The sequence below is a fragment of the Sminthopsis crassicaudata genome, chromosome 3 (genome assembly GCF_048593235.1).
Source record: "Sminthopsis crassicaudata isolate SCR6 chromosome 3, ASM4859323v1, whole genome shotgun sequence".
Lineage (NCBI taxonomy): Eukaryota > Metazoa > Chordata > Mammalia > Dasyuromorphia > Dasyuridae > Sminthopsis > Sminthopsis crassicaudata.
This window is the reverse complement of record NC_133619.1, coordinates 313351035-313371061: the sequence shown is the minus strand read 5'-3', so window position 1 is coordinate 313371061 and position 20027 is coordinate 313351035. Positions and strand designations below refer to the sequence as shown.

The following is a 20027-nucleotide window of genomic DNA, read 5'->3' as shown; positions in this document are numbered from 1 at the left end:
AGCCACATTCCCTTATGGGAATGAGGTGTTCACTCAGTTTATCCCATATATCACTGTAGATGACTTCAAAGAGACATAGAAAAAACACTTATGAACTAATTTAGAGTGACATGTAGATTTTACATTATGATGTCAATAATAAACAATTTTGAAGTCTTTTATAACTGATGAATGAAATATGCAGAACCAGAATAACAATTTATATAATTGTAAAGACAAATGACATTCAAAACTATAAGAACTTTGTTCAGCATCATGACTATCTGTGGGACATGATGGTGACCACCATCATGATGGTCAATGATTAAGGGGGGCAATGATTAAGCCTCCAGACAGAGGATGGATTCAGTATGAAGAATGAGACCTATTTTTTTTTTTTTAAATAGTTTTTATTTACCAGATATATGCATGGGTAATTTTTACAACACTGACAATTTCCAAACCTTTTGTTCTCATTTTTCCCCTCCCCCCCCCCAAAGATGGCAGGTTGATCAATACATGTTAAATATGCTAAAGTATAAATTAAATACAATGTATGTATACATGTCCAGACAGTTGTTTTGCTGTACAAAAAGAATCGGATTTTGAAATAGTGTACAATTAGCCTGTGAAGGAAATCCAAAATGCAGGCGGACAAAAATAGAGGGATTTGGAATTCTATGTAGTGGTGAGACCTATCTTTTTTTAAGTACAATCTATACTGGGATTTGTTTTGGTTTACATGTTTGTTAATAAGAAAAAAAATTCCCTTAAATTGAGTGGGGAATGGGAAAAGAAATTGGATTTCTATTTATGAAAAAAAAAATTTTTTTAAGAAAGAAAAGGAAATACATTGTGGAAAGGAGAGGTAGGAATCAAGGATGACTCTAGTGAGGAAGAAAATTCTGATAAGACAAATAAAACGGGTAATTTAGCAGGATTGGGTTAATTGAATACAATTGAGCAATGATTGATTAAGTGTCTACTATGGGCAAAGCATAAGGAATTTAGAATAAAAATAAAATTTCATGTTCACAAGGACTTTATCTTGTATCAGGATAATAGAGTAGGTTGAAAGAGAAGCAAAATGCAAGATAATTTGAGTTGAGAGAAATTTTTAACAACAACAAAAAAGGCAATCAGAAAAGGTTGCATATGTGAGAGGGAACCTGAACTGAGCCTTGAAAGAAAGGTGGTTGAGTGATATACATGGAGGGCAAGAAGAAAAGCATTCCTAAAATGGAGAAAGGCTGTCCAGAGGCATGAAGATAAGATGTCAAAGGCTTAAGTTTGGGAGCAGTGAATAATCTTTAGTAGCTATGATGTAGTTTTTGAGAGAGACTAATGGTCAAATATATCTAGAGCTAGAAGGAACTTCATTCCATCTAGTCTCTTGTTTTATAGGTGAGACACTATATATATAATGAAAAAATCTGAAAAAGGTAAACTGGAACCAGTTGTGAAGGGCTCTGAATGTTTAGTTTGAGGATTTAGTGAGACTATAAAGGCAATAGGAAAACAGTTAGGATTTTTAAGCAGTAGCGTAATAGCCCTCTTTAAAGAACATTCATTTAGTAGCACTCTGGAAAATAAATTGGGGAGAAGTAAAACTATATCCAAATGACAGACTGGTCAGCAGAATCAAAAGTCGCAGAGATCAAGTGAGATGAGGATTGAGAAAAGACTTTAAGATTTAGCAATCCCAAAATCATTGGTCACCTTGAAAAGACTGATTTGATTCAATTGGAGCTGGAAGTCATATTGCAAGCATTGTGAATTGGATATGTAAGTATAAATGAATTGGAGGTGGGAAATGGAGATGAGAATTCCAGATAACTTTTTAGAAGTTGGTTATGAAAGGGAAACAAGATGACCATTGCCTAGGGAGATGTTAAGGTCTAGTAAGACCTTAAAAATCCTAGTAAGGATTTTTTTTCCTAAAAAATTGGGGAAAAATGCATTTGTTTGTAAAGTAGCAGAAAAGATGTCAGTAATTATGGAAATACTGTTAATAAGGAAGGAATAATCAAAGGACAGGCTTTCAGAGTGCATAGGAAGAAATTGGATCAAGGGCAGATATAGAGTGGCATTGGCGAGGAGAAGGACCCCCCTTTCCTCAGAGGCTAGAGTGAGAAAGAGAGAAGGGGGTATGATATAAAGAAATCTTAAATTGTGATATAGTAGACAAAGTGCTATTTTGTAAGTAGGTGGCTTCTCTTTATTTAATTGGGAGGTGAGGTCCCTAATGAAAGGAGTTTATACAAAAGACTTGGGAACAGAAGGTTTGGAATAACCACTGTCACTTCCATGATAATGTCAATCATGGAAGAAGAGAAGGACTGTAGTATATAATGCCCAGTTGAGATCAGATAACCTAAATTTGTAGTTTACACCATTTCTTTCTATAAATGTTCACCATTAGAGGATGGATCACATGAAGCAAATGATAAGAGTAACTTCATTTTGGCAGGGAAGGGTTGGAATAGGTTAATGGTAATAAGAGAAGTAAGCATAAGGAGGCATGATAGTAAGAGTCAGGAAGGCAAGGTAGTAACAAATAGAGAGCATTATAGTTGAACTGTTAAATTGAAGAGATTAAAATCTCAGGGTTGATAAATTAGAAGAATAGGACCATGTATAGTTATTGGAGATCCCAGTAAAGATGATAAATTATTTTAGGAGCAGTGAGGCAGGATAAGAGAAGGAAGATATAAAAAATTATGACCAGAGAAATTGGGTCATTATTGTAGAGCTATAATGCTAATCAAAACCATTTGGTACTGGCTAAGATACAGAGTAATTGATCAGTGGAATAGCTTAGATTCATAAGACAAAATAGTCAATGACTATAGTAAACTAGTGTTTGACAAACGCAAAGACCCCAGCTTTTGGGACAAGAACTCACTATTTGACAAAAACTGCTAGGATAATTGGAAACGAGTATGGCAGAAACTAGGCATTAACCCACACCTAACACCATGTACCAAGATAAGGTCAAAATGGGTTCATGATTTATACATAGTGATATTATAAGCAAATGAGAAGAACATAGGATAGTTTACCTCTGAAATCAGTGGAGAAGGCAGGAATTTATGACCAAAGAAGAACTGGTGCTCATTATTAAACATAAAATAGATAATTTTGATTATATTAAGTTAAAAATTTTTTGTACAAATAAAACTAATGCAGACAAGAGAAGGGAAGCAATAAATTGGGAAAACATTTTTTACATTCAAGGGTTCTGATAAAGGTCTCATTTCTAAAATATATAGAAAATTGACTGAAATTTAAAGAATCCAAGCTGTTCTCCAATTGATAAATGGTCAAAGGATGTGAACAGACAATTTTCAGATGAAATTGAAACCATCTCTAGTAATATGAAAAGGTGCTCTAAATCACTATTAATTAGAGAAATGCAATTTAAACTCTGAGGTACCAGTACACACCTCATATTGGCTAAGATGACAGGAAAAGATGATGAATGTTGGAGGGGATGTGGATAAGCTGGGATGATGATACATTATTGATGGAACTGTGAACAGATCCAATCATTCTGGAGAGCAATTTGGAACTATGCTCAAAGGGCTATCAAACTATGCATAATGCCCTTTGATACAGCAGTGTTTCTGCTGGGCTTATATCCCAAAGAGATCTTGAAGGGAAAGGGACCCACATGTGCAAAAATGTTTGTGGCAGCCCTTTTTGTAGTAACAAGAAACTGGAAACTGAGTGGATGCCCATCATTTGGAGAATGGCTGAATAAGTTATGGTATTAGAATGTTACATAATATTAATGTTTGGTAAGAAACTATCAGCAGGATGATTTTAGAGAAGCTTGGAGAGACCTACATGAACTGATGCAAAGTAAAATGAGCAGAACTTGAAGATCATTGTACAGGACAACAGCAAGATTATGTGATGATCAATTCTGATGGATGTGGCTCTTCTCAACAATGAGATGATTTAGACCCGTTCTAATGGTCTTATGATGATGAGAGCCATCTATACACAGAGAAAGGACTGTGAGAACTGAGTATGGATCACAACATAGCATTCTCACTCTTTGTTGTTGTTTGCCTGAATTTTATTTTCTTTCTCATTTTCTTTTTTGATCAGATTTTTGTTGTACAGCAAGATAACTGTATAAATGTATATGCCCATTTTCGATTTACATATATTTTTACCATGTTTAACATATATTGTATTACTTGCCATCTAGGGGAGGGAGTGGAAGGAAGAGGGGATAAATTGGAATACAAGGTTTTGCAAGTGTCAATGTTGAAAAATTATCCTTGCATATGTTTTGAAAAAAGCTTCAATTTAAAAAAAAAAAAAAAGATTGTGGAGCTATTAGCATAATTTTAAGTGCTCTGAGCTAAGACATATTTGTCCCTATGGATTGCTGAGGGGAGGATGTAAGTCATGAGTTAAAAGGGTAATTTTAAAGTCATGTGTTAAAGAAGGTTGGAGATTGGAGTGACATCAGTGTATATACTGGAGATTGTTCTTCATGGTGACTAGAGTTGTAATTAAAAACACCACCTCAGATACTTATTATATTTGTGGCCTGAACAAGCTATGTAACCTCTTCCAATTTTAGTTGCCTCATCTGTAAAGGAAGTGGTGTTTGCAGAGATCAGGCTTCTAAGGTGGCTTTATCAGTATGAGAGCTGAAATCGTTAGAGTAAAATTGATCTATAGAAAAAATAAATCAACTTTTGAAGTCATCAAGGAAGGCAAAACTGTTTGCTAGAGGTTGAGAGATAAGGACAATAAAAAGAGAAAGGAATGGTATAGTAGAGGTAGGTTAGAAAGAGGAGAAAATTAAAACATTCCATGAAATATTTTTTAGATGAAGAAGACCTAAATATTGATGGTTGATAACTTTGCCAAAGGGAACTGATCACAAGAATACAAAATTTTTAAGTCTTTCAATAATTCTTATCCAAAAAATGTTACCTTTTTAAAAATTTTAAGCTTTTCTTTTTTTCCCCAGTTAATATTATTTTTATTTTTTCCAATTATAAGTGGATTTCAACATTCATTTTTATAAGATTTTGAGTTTGTTTTTTTTTCCCCTCTCTTCAAGAGAGCAAGCAATCTGATATAGATTACATGTACAGTAAAATTAAACATATTTCCACATAAGTCATGTTGTGAAAGAAGAATCAGAACAAAAGGGGAAAAACTACAGGGAAAAAAAAATAACAAAAAGTGAAAATACTATTCTTCAATGTGCATTCAGATCCATGGTTCTTTCTCTGGATAAGTAAAACAATTTCTATTTAGTCTTTAGAAATTTTATTGTATCATTGTATTGCTGAGAAAAACTAAGTTTTATCATAGTTGATCTTTGCACAAGGTTACTATTACTTTTGTACAATATTCTCCTGTTTCTGCTCACTAGACTAAGCTTCAGGTCATGTAAATCTTTACAGCTTTTTCTGAAATTAGCCCACTCATCATTTCTTATAGCACAATAGTATCCATTACATTCATGTCACAATTCCTTCAGCCCCCAATTGATAAGCAACCTCTCAGTTTTCAATTTTTTGCTACAAATGCTGCTATAAATATTTTGTACAAGTGAGCCCTTTTTCCTTTTTATGATCTCTTTGGAATAAAGGCCTAGTAGTGACATTGCTATGTTAAAGGATGTGCACAGTTCCAAATTGCTCTCTAGAATGATTCGATCAATTCACAGCTCCACCAAACAATGCATTATTGTTCCAATTTTCCCATATCTTCAACTTTTAAAATTTTCCTTTGTTCTCATGTTAGCTGATCTGATAGTGGTACCTCAGAGTAAATTTAATTTTGCTAATGAGTAGTGATTTAGAAATTTTTTTATGTGACAATATACTTTTAATTTCTTCAAAATGATAACTGTTTGAAGGTGGCCATATAGGAGAAGAATTAAAACCTATTTGATAGCATTTTTCCCATATGGCTATACTGAAAAGAAAACTGTGGCAAACTTTTTTTTTGCTGTCTTTAGGGCTGGGTTTCATGTTTTGCATAGTTGTTTATTTTTATCAACAAAATATCTTGTCTATGGAGAGTTTCTAAGTGAGCATTCCTCATGAAAGGTTGTCTCTTAAGAGTTATTCCAGATCTGATTCTATAAACTAAGGAGAATAAAGCTTCTCATTTTTCAAAATAAAAGTATGCCACAGTTAAGCTCACAAGAGCATTTTCTTGGGTAAATACTTGAGTTACTTATGCACTTTATTTATTGGATAAATATTTATTGAGCACTCATTAGGAATGAAATATAATTTTAGGCTAAAGTTAATTTATGTTAAACATTTTTCTTCTCCAGAGTAATGTGAAGGCCTTATATCGTACTCTCATAAGCTTTTTGGCTCACAGTAGTTTAACTGTGGTTGTGTTTGCACTCTCAGTATTATCAAGTCTTACATTGAATGAAGAGGTTGGAGAAAAGGTAAATATTGAATGAGTTTAAAAAATATATATAAACATAACATCATTACAACTTTCATTTTTTTTAACATAAATAACACTATCTGAATTAATAATTGAACATGATTATCTGCTTCAGTTTTGTGTGCATTACATCTTGTATTTTATTTCTTTGTTTTTAAGCTATTCCATTCTCAAAACATTCATCAAACTTTTCAGTTAATATTTAATATTCTTGTAAATGGTGATGGTACATTAACAAGAAAGTATTCAGTTGACCTTCTTATGGATCTTCTCAAGAACCCTAAAATTGCGGATTGTCTCACCAGGTACATCTATGTTATCTTGGTAAACTTAAAGCTTTTATCTCTACAGAGGTATATTGAGAATAATTCACATTATTGTTAGAAACATAACTTATCTTTATCAGACTCAGTGAAATTAATTCTAATGAATTTCTGAAGATATAATAAGAATGTTTTCGTATTCTTCTTTCCATTTATATTACATATTTGGCTTGAAATAACAAAAAGGCAATATATGATTCATCTATTAAGTCAGAGGTGTCAAATATGATTTACAGAATTTTTGAGTGAAGCCGAACCAGATTAAAATGTAATGATAAATAAATAAAGATACATTAAAGATAAATAAAAAATACATTAAAACATAAATTTTGTTAGTTAGTGATTTTCTAAATCAATATGCATTTATAAGGATATTTGTTTTAAGTTTGGCACCCCTTAAATAATTGCACCTGTCTTTTATCTTCTGAAATGTGGCTGTCTGGATTCAACTTTATTTAAAAAGTAATTAAAGAACAAAAATTGGTTTTGAATATCAAGTCAGGGTGGCATTTTATAATAGTGAATAACATTATTTAATTAAAGTTAAAATTATTTATTTTAACTAAAATTCATTACTGGCATAAGCAAGCAACATTTGTAATCTTTCTATGCTTCTACCTCCTATTTCCTTTGTTTTTCTGCTATATGTTTCATGATACACCTAGTTAATGTAATTTGATAAGTTCCTCTAGAATTGTCCTAACCAGAGGTGTCAAAACTACTGAAGGAAGAACCAGATTAAAATGTTATTGGGAAATGTTTAACAAAAATACAATATTACATAGATAATATTAATTTGTGCTTTTCTAAGTCAATATTGTGGCCTTCTCTATTTCTTTTTGAGTTACACTGACCTAAACCATTCTCCATACTAGAGACTTTTTGATAAGAACATAGGGAATAATTATAAGAATAGAAAATATACCTCAGACATTTGGACAAAATTTTCCCGTTAGCATATGCCCAACTAATATTCTCTGCAGTAAAGTGGACTTTTTGACTTTTCTAGCATTTACTAGCACCCTCCACATGCTGTTCTTCTTCCATTTTAGCATCATACCTCTTTCCACAATTACCCTCTGATTTATCAATTCACATCTCCCTTGATGAGTTAGCAGATGGTATTCTATCTACTTTATTATGAGTACCAAAATCCTATTGGTCATCACACCAATGAGAGAATCTTCCTCAGTATCACAATTATTATGGGGAACATCTTTGTGATGGTAAGCATGAAGTTAAATGTTATGATTTGAATGTAGGGGCAATGAAGTTTAAAAAAAATTAATGACTTGTTCATGAATACATAATAAGTGTTGATTTATAGAGTTACAGGATTTAGGGCTCAAAGGGACCTTAAACATAAACCCTATTATTATATAGTTAGAGAAAACAAGAACTACAAGATTAAAGTGATTTGCCCAAGGTCACAGAAGTGTAAGTAAAAGTTAGCCAGCATTCTAAGTCAGGTGCTGACTCTAAATTAAGTTCTCCTTACACTGCTATTTTATTCAGCAGATCATACAGCCCATAGATTTTTTAGGTTTATGATGGTAGTTTGATATTTAAACTTAAAAATTCATATTACAAAAAGCATTTTCCTTTTATTTTGGGAGCAGTTTTTCTAAATATCATAATTTTCTTATGACTTTATAATAGTGATACTATTTATCTTGGTTTATACTTAGATATGAGCACTTCAACTCATGCCTTAATCAAGTATTAGGTCTTCTTCATGGGAAGGATCCTGATTCTTCTTCAAAGGTATATTGAAGCTTGATCTTTTGAGAATGTCACTTGTGATTCTTGTAATAATACTTCAAATAAAAGAACCCTTAATTTTTTATAGTTAATTAAAAAAAAACTGTTTTCATGTTAATTTTGGTGTATTCAAGTAAATATGATTAACTTTTAACTTTAGCATTTGATTTCACATGTTAATGTCCAATGACATTGCTATTGAATAAGATCTCTACGTTTATATTACACAGGTTTTAGAATTACTTCTTGCTTTCTGTTCAGTGACACAACTACGCCATGTCCTTAGTCAGGCAATTTTTGAATCATCTACTTCCACTAACACAAGACTGGGAAACCATCCTAAATCTTTAGAACCAACAGTTGCTCTGCTACGTTGGTCAAACCAGCCCTTGGAAGGATCAGAAAACTGTTCTATTCTAGCACTAGAATTGTTCAAGGAGATATTTGAGGTAATGTGATGGTGATAATATTTTAATGTTACTCTTATATTTGTGATAATGTGTAATGGTAACCCTTTTTGAAGAAACATATCTAGGAAATTTTTAGAACTTGATAGCTCCTAGTGCCAAAGTACCTCTCCATTAGTGTTTTTTTGTTTTGTTTTGTTTTTGTTTTTTAAATCTTCCTTTAAACGTGGGAATATTTACTGATTTAATACTACTTTTTTTTGTAACCAGTAACTAATGTATCTGGTAGCCAGATTTTAGTAGTATTGCCTTCTAGTATTATAAGGCTGGAGCTAGCTTAATCTCATCAAGTCTAGATGATTACATAGTTTTTTCACCTTTATGGCCTATTCCCCCAGCTATTGCTTGCTCAGAGGACTTCTCTTGGTATTACAAGAGAGTGGTGTGCATATTTGGACAATAATCCTTAGTAATACCATTATTTTGAATGATTCATATTGCGAGTCTTTTGTCTTGTTCCTTAGCCAGTATGTTTTATAAAGCATTTTGATTATATTGAAAGCTACATACTTAATTGTAAGTTTATTTGCAAAATATTAGATCAATCTCTTGACCTCCTTACTGTTCTTCACATTTGGCATTTTATTCCTCCTGGTCCCTGTGCTTGAAATGCTTTCCCTCTTAAAATCCCTAATGTCTTTCAAAGTTCCGCTCAAACAACACTTTACAAATGAAGCTTTTGCAGATTTTGCCCTCTCCCAGATGCTAGACTTTTTGTCATCCAAGTTACTATGTATCTACTGTGTGTATATATATATATTATATTTACCAATATGCATATATATTATTTCCCCCAATAGAATGGGGAAGGAACTATTTCATTTTTGCCTTTTACCTAATAAAATTTGATTAATTACATCTAGTTCCTAGCTTAATTTTGTTGTGTTTGGTTTTTTTTCCTCTCATAACTAAGGGAGACCTGGGTTCCAGTAAAGATTAAAGAGACAAGTAATTTAACCTCTCAATACCCTAGGCAGTTCTGTAAGATTATAAATTGCAAAGAAACTACTTACCTACAGTGGTAATGTTAGTTCCTTTTATCACCAAGAGCTCCCTGTATCAATGAAAAGATAGGTATAGACTCTCTTTATTATAATCAAGACTTCCTGAGTTTTAAATAAATTTCTAAGTTTGTAATAACTAAGATAACAGAACACAAAAACTAAATAAAGGAGAACCCAATTAAAGGCACTTTAATGGGTATACGAGGAAAGAGATTTAAATAGATGTCACAAGAATAATGTTAAATAATGACTATGTCTTCTGTGTACCTTATAGCTAACATTTTTGTTTTTAATCCATGGTGTCTATATAACTTCTACAGGATGTCATAGATTCTGCCAACTGTTCCTCTACTGATCGTTTTCTCGTCCTACTGTTGCCCAGTGTTCTTGACCAACTTCAGTTCACAGAACAGAATCTTGATGACCTTTTGACAAGAAAAAAATGTGAAAGAATGGCTAAGGTTATTGACATTTTGCTGAATATCCTTTTCAAATAATGCAGAATATATGTGATGTTTACTCTCTTAATTTTTCCAGTAATGTATTGAAGTTGAATTTTCAGTTATGTTTCGCCATTCTTGATGCTATTTTCTGTTCAGAATTACTAGGCTGGAATTTTAAAATCCCAGAATGACATGTTTTAGGAAAATATTCTAGTAAGTTATCCTTTATTTTACTTTTTTTAACCTGGAAAGTAAAATGAAAAATTTTATGTAAATATGCACTTTAGTAAGTACTTTAAAAAATTATGCCTCATATTTTCATTGGCGTCTTAGAGTGGGTTCTAAAGAGGCTGTTCGTTTTCTTCTCTAGGCTATACTTTTACTTCTGGTTGCTACCATGAAGTAAATTTTTTTCAAGCTTCTCTAGAAAGCAAAAACAGTTGAGACATGAGAAAACAAGTAAGCTGTATATAGCATGTGCATGTTTAATAGGTACATAAGAGTTAATAAATGAATCCATAACTTCTTTAAAGCTGAACTCAACCTGCTTCCTCCTACCTGAAGCTTTTCCTTTTTTCCCAGTTGTGATTTCTATCTCTGATTAAATTTTCTTGTGGTGGAGTCATATCATCTATACATTTAATTTACATTCTATCTACTTGACAGAAAAAGAGAAGAAAAAAAGGAATATTTTAGAATAGTACAGGTAGTTTTGTTCCACTCAGTGAACATACTGAAGTGAGAGTTAGATGAAAGATATGAATTTACTATTCCTATAGATAAGTCTCAGTTCCCTCAGGTCTCTTATAATGAAGGCATCTTGTATGAATGTGTTTACTGAATCTTCATTTTGTTTTTGTTGTTGAACTATTTCAGTTATGTCTAATTCTCTTTGACCCAATTTGGGATAAAGATAAAGACTGTTTTGCCATTTCCTTCTTCAGTTCATTTAACATTTCCCACCCAACTTTTACCCAACCTGACTTCATCCTTTTAGAACAACTTGCTTTCCTCATTTGTCTTATTCACTGAACAATCTTCTTTTGTTAGTTTCTAGTACTCTTTCTAAATTGTTGGGACATGCGGTTTTATTCTGTGTTTCTATTTAATATACTCAGATTTGATATGGGTTAATTATTTATCATGACTCAGAAATATGACTTAATAAACAAGTAGAAGAACCTGGAAAGATAAACAAAAGTGTTAAAAAAGAAATTTAGGACATCTTGTATCAAAGTTAAGATAAATATATTAACATTACCTTTCTATCATCTTTAATAGCTTTGTTAATAAGGTAATAAATTAGTAATAAGTAATAATAAAAGAAATTTTAAAATTCTCTGTCATGATTTATCGTTCCTTAACTAAATCTACCTTTGTGTGGAGATGATACATTAAAAATGCATGTTGCTAAACTGTTGACTACCCTTAGATGTACAACTCTAATAGAACAGCAGTTTTCATGTAGCAAGATTGACATTGAGTTTGGTACAAAGGTAGCAGATTCTGAACTTTGGTAAGTATATTAAATATTTTAGGAATTATACACATAGGAAAAAAATCCAAGCTAAACTTAGACATGTTTTCTAAAGATTTAATAAATATTTATTTAAAAACATAACAGAAAACCTATCAGGAAACTTTCAAATTAAATTTACTTTTTAATTTAAAAACTTAATATTTGTCATTCAATCCTTCCATAATCTGAGGGGGAAAAAGAAGGGATAGAGAGTATGAAAATAAAATCATGGTAGTTTCCATTAACAACTGCTGAAAAAATTGGGCATAATAACTTTATGCTTAGATGAGCCTATCAGAGGTATGTATATTTGTTTACATAAATACAAACAAATGAAAGTACACCTGCATTATCAAAAGTAATATTTTCAAATAAGTTATACTTTTGAAAATATTTTGAATTATCTTCTTTTGCTCAAATGTGAATAGTTCTTATGAATTGAGAGTGTAAGTGCTGATTTTGTCTTCTTCCCCTCCCCCCATCCTTGAATCAAGACAAGATCACTGAAAAAAGTAAAAGCTTATTATTAAAAGTTTTGTGATTCTTAAAGCATATCTTTCCAAAATTCCAACTTAGATTTTTGAAGATATATATAACATGAATTTTGGAATGGAAAGGAAAAGCATAAAACATCAGTTTGGAGCTAGCAAGGGTGATTTTGACTCTGATCAGAGGATTATTACTAATATGTCTACTATAAAATTCTTGGCTCCAAGAATTTGGTAGAGAAATGTGTTAAAATTTCGGAGACTTTAGGAAGTTTTTCTTTTTTCTCTGAAATCTCTTTTATATTTTGTCAGTGCAAAAAAAATAGAATCTTATTGTAAGAAAATTCATCACCAGTAACAATTCTATGCTACTATTAAGGTGTACCTTTCTTGCATTGGAACATCAAGAAATAAACTTTGGCTGGAATTTGGCATTTTCATTTACCATTTATATACCAGTTTGATAGTAAAAGGTTCTTAAAATAGTTTTAGAAATAGAACAAATTCATTGTAGTGTAATACAGAATTTTTCAACAGGTGTTTATAAATGTTGATAAACTCCTAAAACTGGTATTATCTTTTGTATCCTTTAAGTACAACCAGTGTAATATAGATGAAATAGAAAGTAGAATAGTTGAAAGACTTTGTACTGATAGATCATAGCCAACCATTTCTATCCTCTTGATATATTCTAAAGAAAGAAACCAATGATTAAATGAATCACATTGACAATATTACTGACTTTGGTCTTGGAAATTTGGGGTAAAAGGGCAGGAAAGAAAAAGATTTTTAAAGAAACTTTTACTGCTTTTACTATTTGGATTGTGATTTGTAAAGATTTCAGTTTTATAAAGTATTTCCTTTGATACCTCATTAGTGATGACCCTCATCCTTTCCATAGTTTAAAAGGAAATAAATATGATTTTTCAGGTTTTTCAAAGACATATTGTGAGAAAACAAACTTATTGCAACTGTAAATACTCTAATTAATATATACTTTGCCATTTTTTGAAGTAAACTTGCTGCAGATGTCATTTTGAAAACACTTGATCTTATGAATAGACTTAAAGAGTTGATTCCTGGCATGGAAGTCACTTTCTACAAAATCCTTCAGGTAGGTTTTATTTTTTTAAGTTAACATAGAAGCATTTCATCCTAATTGAATAACTGCTCCAAAATTTATTTCTCTTTTATATACTTATGTCTAGGTGTGAAGCAATGAGGGCCTGCCATTGCTAAGGTGGCAGCAGTGTTAGAGATAAGGGTGCATATGTGAGAGATGTTATGAAGGTGAAAAATGACAATTTGGCAGCAAGTTGATATGGGGTGTAACAGTGGAATTAAAGGTGACATCTAAGTTTTGAATCTGGATGATTGGGAGAATTGTTCTACTCTTCAAAGTACTAGAGAAACTAGGGAAAGGTCAAAGATTTTTGGGGAAAATCATGAGTTTTTGGACACCTTGAATTTAAGATGTATGAAACATTCAATTTAAGATCTCTAATAGACAGTTGGCGATATGAAAGTAAGAGAGAGTGAAGAAGATAAAATGGGATGCGATTAATTGTAAAGGATTTTGCTTTATCAAGGAGATGGATTACCTCTACATGTGAAATAGGGATGAAGATGGAGAAAGTGTCAGAAGGCATCATAGAAATAGATGAGAAAATGAGGAGCTTCTCAGCTTCTCAGCCTGTTTTTTCAATGAAGTAGTGAAGCATGAGAGAGGGTTCTTATCTAAATATTGGTCTGGGGGAAAGAAGGAATGGGTTGAGTGGGGTAGATTTGAGGAGGGATGAAAAGATTTGGAAAACCCACTGTCATGAGTAGAATAGTGTATCATTTAGAGAGGTGGGAAAGGATTGTCATGTCACAGTGAGATTTCAATTGAGATTATGTAACATAAATTTGTGTTGGACCCAGTCAGCTTGTGATTTTGTTGAACTTTGTTTCCAGAGTGTGTGAGCAGGGTCAAAGGCAGTGAATTTGAAAAGATCTTAAATAGGATAAGGGGCCAGGGACTCAAGATTGAAGAGGAGAGTTCGGAGTTGAACTAGTTCACCGGAGGTCAAGATGGAGAAGGAAAGATGTAGCTATGGTTGGGGTTAAAGTGAGGGTTAGAAGGATTAGAAGTAAAAATGAGGACAAAGAATAGCTTTTAGGATTGTGTAAGGCAGAGGGATAACTAGAAAGACAACAGATTGTGATCAGATAAAGGAATTATAGAGTTAATGAACATGGAAGTTGTGCATTTGAAGAAGGTAGTTATTATTAAAGTTAGTACCATCTTTGTTTAGCTGAGGTGGGATGAGGATTTGGTCATAGGAAGTGAGGAACTCGAGTTTATTGAGGTATATTGGTATATTTGTTAGTAGAAGATAGTTATTTAGGTTAGGACCATCTTTGTTTAGTTGAGAATTTCATCATAAGAAGTGAGGAACTTGAGGATCTGGGAATTTAGAGGTATATTGGTATATTTGTTAAAGTTCCTAGTGTGAAAGTTCTTTAAAAGAATAATATACAACTTGAAAGTCAGTTTTAAAAATATTTCATGGCCCTCCTTTAAAGTCTTGTATCATCATCATTCAGTTCTCTCTCTCCCTCCTTTCTCTCTTTCCATCTCTTTTTTCTTTTCAGGGGAGAATGTTTCTTTTCCTCCAGCTTAACTTTGACTTTTATCCTGTGCTTTTTAATTTTGTTTAGGATCAACGTTTGGTTACTCCTTTAGCTTTTGCCTTGACATCAGAGAACAGGGAACAAGTGCAATGTGGACTTGGACTTTTACTGGAAGCTGCACCATTACCAGACTTCCCTGCAATTGTGTAAATAAGTTATGGTTATTTGTAATACCAACAAAAATTCTTTAATAATTTCTTATATATAATAAATAAAATTACATAAATATATAAGGGAAATAATGCAATACTTCACTAATCTAGAATGATCAAGGGGAAAAGTAATCAATTTAAAAATATATAGAGGGAAATCTTAAATTTTTATGATTTTTAAGATCTTAAATAGTTAATTTGTGCCTACATAAAAGTCCGGATGGATCTCTTTTAATAAAGATAAAATTATAATTTGTATTATATGTAAGTAGTGTAAATAGAGTTGTTGAAAAAGTGACTTTTGGAAAGCAGTTTGTTTTCTTAAGCAGATACATTCATTCTGAATTTTAAACATTATTGATTTGCTTTTGTTAGCAAAAGTTTTGTTAAAAAGTCAACTTTAGCTCACCCAACAATAGAAAGAAAATGTTTGTAAACTTATACAAGGACTAGCAAATTAAAGTCTAGACTATTTTCTGCATATATATGATTAAATTATCCTGCTTTTTGACTTTTTTTTTTTTAAACATTTATTTGTTTTTCATTTAGCCTTGGTGAAAGTATTGCAGCAAACAATGCATATAGACACCAGGAAGGAGAGCATATATACAAAAAAATCCAGGTGCAGTCAGCAACTCCAGCTTTTTCATCATCTCTAAAGGGCTCAGCTTCTCATCTTTCAAATGATAGCATCCCTGGTTTAAACATTCAAGAGCTAATACAGAAACTTCAGACAGGAATGGAGGTGAATGATATTTGCCTAATTATTGTGTGTTAAAAATACAATGACTTCATTTTGAAATTTCTGTTGCCAGAATTTGTTCTTCAAAAATATATACTAAGTATATATAATAAAACAGTTATTGATTTCATACAAAGTAGTCTCTTGTAGCAATCAGGGTAGTGGATATCCACTAGTTGTGACTTTGTGCTAGATTTACAACTAAGTTTAAATGATGTTTCTTGAGGGTTTTTTATGTTAATATTTATATAGATGAAGGATCGGATGCCTGATGTGAGAATATCTGACATAATGGATGTCTATGAAATGAAATTGTCTACATTGGCAGTGAGTACTTGTTATGTTTTATCTTGAATAAGAACAGCATTTTATTTTTGTACAGATACTTTTCTTTGCAAATAAATACTATTCATATCTGTTTTTATCTTTCATAGTCCAAAGAAAGTAGGTTACAGGATCTTTTAGAAGCAAAAGCCTTAGCCCTTGCACAGGCTGACAGATTGATTGCTCAGTACCGTTGTCAAAGAACCCAAGCTGAATCAGAAGTGAGTACATTTTGTAGATGGCAATCTGATGTTGATATGAGGACAATAAGGTTAAACAGAAATTTTGCTTTCTTAGAGTATGGTAATTGTTTAGAGATAGAAATAAAACTTATGTGCATGAACTCTTTGAATAAACCATGGAAATCCTAGAATGTTCAAACCAAATAAAAATTGTATTTAAGTAATTTGGAGTCATTCTTTTTTAAGCATTTAAAAGATTTATCGTTTTATGAGATGCCATTGAAGACAAAATGATTCTGTTGTAGCAAATTCCATTCGAATAGAGTTCACATAGAAAAGCTATTTTGATATACTGTAGTATGACCTAAAGTTAACAGTACTTTCCTTTTCAGGTTTTGATGAATTCCATTATGGAATTTTGTAGAAAAATATATTTACAATGTCCCGTTAATGTATCAGTCAGTGGCTTAGTGAAAACAAATATCGTTTTTTGTTCAGTATTTATGCTTTTTTCTGTAATAGAAGACGAAAACTATTTGCTAAGCACATAGTCTAAGAGAAGTGTCTGTGTCTCTTTGTATCCCCAGAGCTTTGTACCTTGTTGACTCTTAGCAAATCTTTTCATTGAATTAAGATAATAAGTGGTGGGGAAATGACAGAATGGAGATCTAAAACAGTCAATAAATATTTATCTTATGCTAATCATGTTCACTAGGTGTTATGTTAGGTGTCAGGAAGATAGACTGGATGAGGTGGGCTAGAATTGAAGTTAGTAAAATTCTATGGGGAAACAAGGTTTGAGTACTTAGTGATTCTGTAATCTCATCAATGTAAGTATTCCTGCTACAAATGCAATTCATCTATACTTTCCCATCTTTTGTGACTTTTGTCCATGTCTTCCTCTAAATACTCTACAAGGTTCCCTTCAATATATTTGGGTCTTTTATGTCTTCTGAAATAGTTTGGATAATTTTGGAGCAGAAGGCTTTGTTTGGTTTTCCTTTCTTATTGCTTCATGATTGCCCTTATTATCTTTTCTCTTCATACATCTCTGCAACACTTCAATGCATGCACTTCTCTATTGACTTTGGATTGACCTAAAATTATTCCTTGAAGATTGTACTATTTTAAGACTTGCAGCTCAATTTTTTATTCATATTCAGTGTCTGTTTTAGAGAAAAATTCTGGCTAACCAGTTCTATGGATTATCTGGTCAAGCCATATAGTAATCCTGTACAAAAAGCATTCTTTTTTCAATTGATAATTTTTTTTTCTGTGTAGATAATGGTCATATTCTTTTGAATGAGAATATATTTCATTTAGAAGGCTCTGCAGTGTTGTGGAATTTGATGTAATTAATCAATATTGTCCATCAGTAATAAAGAACATCTGGAGGACTTCATCCAAAGGGATTCGCTTTTATATTTAGACGCAACTGGATGCCTTCCATGACCATGGCAGCATTTTGTGAGCTTATGTTTCCCACTTTTAAGCCATGTTTGATATTCATCAGAAGATTAATAAGCAAATTTTTCACTTGTTATGTCTTTAGTGAACTTTTATATGATTTTAATATATGCTCAAAAATAAGAGAACCCTTTGAATTAGTGTTTTTGCACGACCACATCAAATACCTTTTTTTGATAGTCAAACATTAAGAATAAGACAATTTTGTATTCTTTACACATTTCAGTTATGTGACTTTAAAGATGTATTCTCATATAGAATATTATTTGTTAAAAAGTTTCCTTTGCACGATTTGGCTAAGGATGCCTTTAACTTTGAGATGTGTATATTCTCAAAAATATTCTGTAGTGCTTAGAAAATAGGCACCTGTCAATAGTTGCTGATCTCTTGTATTTTTTTCCCTTTAATATTGTCTTTTAACTTTTCTAAATATTTAGAATCTTCTCTTTTTTCAGGAATTTAGGGTTATTTCCTTAAAGCACTCAAATTTGTGTTATCTTACTTCCTTTTTAATGTATTCATAAATGAACCAATTCTTTTCATGTTTATTTTCTTTAGTGTCATTTCTATTTCCCCATATAGGTGAGGTTAAAAATTCAAATATGGAGGCTCCATTGTTATTAATAAACAAAGAATTTGGCATTTCTGTTATTTTTTTTTCTTCATTTTTTTGCCTTTTCATTATCCTTTGAATTTCATTCTTTACATGTTTTTCAAAGGTTCTGTCTTGATTGAATTTCTCACCAGTTTTTTGCTAAATTTATTTTTCCCTTTTTACACTTTGCATTGATTTATGAAGTTATATCAATTTGATTTTTAAACTTTATTTTGATATTCATTTTAAAAAATTTTGAGTTCCAAATTCTCTCCCTTCCTCTAGCTTCTTCCCTCCCAGTGTAAAGGTGAGAAAAATATCAATTATATATGTGAAGTCATACAATATATTTTTCCAAGTTAACCACATTGAAAAGAAAAAGAGCAAGAAAAATAAAAATGGTAAAAAGAGGATGCATCAATCTGTATTTAAGAATTAATAATTTCTGTCTCTGGAAGTAGATAGCATTTTTTATCTTATATCATTTGAAATTGCCTTGGGTTATTGTTTTGATCAGAGGAGCTAAATCTTTCACAGCTAATCATTATTACAATATTACCATTACTATGTACAATACTCTCCTGGTTCTTTTGATTTCAATTTTATCAGTTCATATAAATCTTTCCAGGTTTTCCTGAAACCATCCTGCTTGTCATTTCTTATAGGACAATAGTATTCCCATCACAATCACATGCCACAGCTTTTTCAGCTATTCCTCAACTGATAGCCATTCCCTCAATTTTCAATTCTTTGCCACAACAAAAAGAACTATATATAGGTCCCTTTCCCTTTTCTTTGATCTCTTTGGGATTACAATCTTACTAATGGTATTCACTGGATCAGAGGAATGCAATTCTATGTGCATAGTCCAAATTGTACTCCAGAATGGTTGGAACAGTTCACAACTCCAGTAATAGTGCATGAGTGTCCCAGTTTTCCTATATCCCCTCCAAATTTTATCATTTTTCTTTTGTATTATATCAGACAACTTGACAGATTTAAAGTGGTTTGTGAGAGTTGTTTTAATTTATATTTCTCTAAATCATAAATGATTTTTAGAGCATTTTTGATAACTATAGGTAGCTTTGATTTCTTCTTCTGAAAACTACCTGTTAGTATTCTTTGACCATTTATCAATTGGATAGTGACTTTTATTTTTACATATTGGCTCAGTTCCCTATAAGTTTGAGAAATGAGACCTTTATCAAAGAAATTTGCTGTAATTTTTTTTTCTACACTTTCCTGCTTCCTTTTTTGGGGGGGAAGGGGGGAGGAGGAGGATGCAATCCCTTTTTAATTTCATGTAATCAAAATTATCCATTTTGCTTTCTGTGGTCCTTAGGTCTTCTCTTATCCAAAGATTGACCAGTAAAATTTTCCATGCCTCCTAATTTTCTTCTAATATTACCCCTTTAATGTCTAAATTTACATCTTTTGACCTTATTTTGGCACATGATA

General features: G+C 31.8%; 1 protein-coding gene across 2 annotated transcripts in view; it reads left to right on the top strand.

Annotated features, from left to right (window-relative positions):
• CIP2A (cellular inhibitor of PP2A) overlaps positions 1-20027 on the top strand; it is a 53759-nt gene that overhangs the window by 16753 nt on the left and 16979 nt on the right. For both annotated transcript variants that reach the window (XM_074301125.1, XM_074301126.1), the window contains 11 exons: positions 6302-6424; positions 6586-6731; positions 8438-8513; positions 8741-8959; positions 10302-10461; positions 11799-11940; positions 13446-13545; positions 15135-15253; positions 15809-16004; positions 16254-16328; positions 16436-16546. In XM_074301125.1, coding sequence (XP_074157226.1) covers positions 6302-6424; positions 6586-6731; positions 8438-8513; positions 8741-8959; positions 10302-10461; positions 11799-11940; positions 13446-13545; positions 15135-15253; positions 15809-16004; positions 16254-16328; positions 16436-16546 — 1467 coding nt within the window. The remainder of the gene's footprint in view (positions 1-6301; positions 6425-6585; positions 6732-8437; positions 8514-8740; positions 8960-10301; positions 10462-11798; positions 11941-13445; positions 13546-15134; positions 15254-15808; positions 16005-16253; positions 16329-16435; positions 16547-20027) is intronic.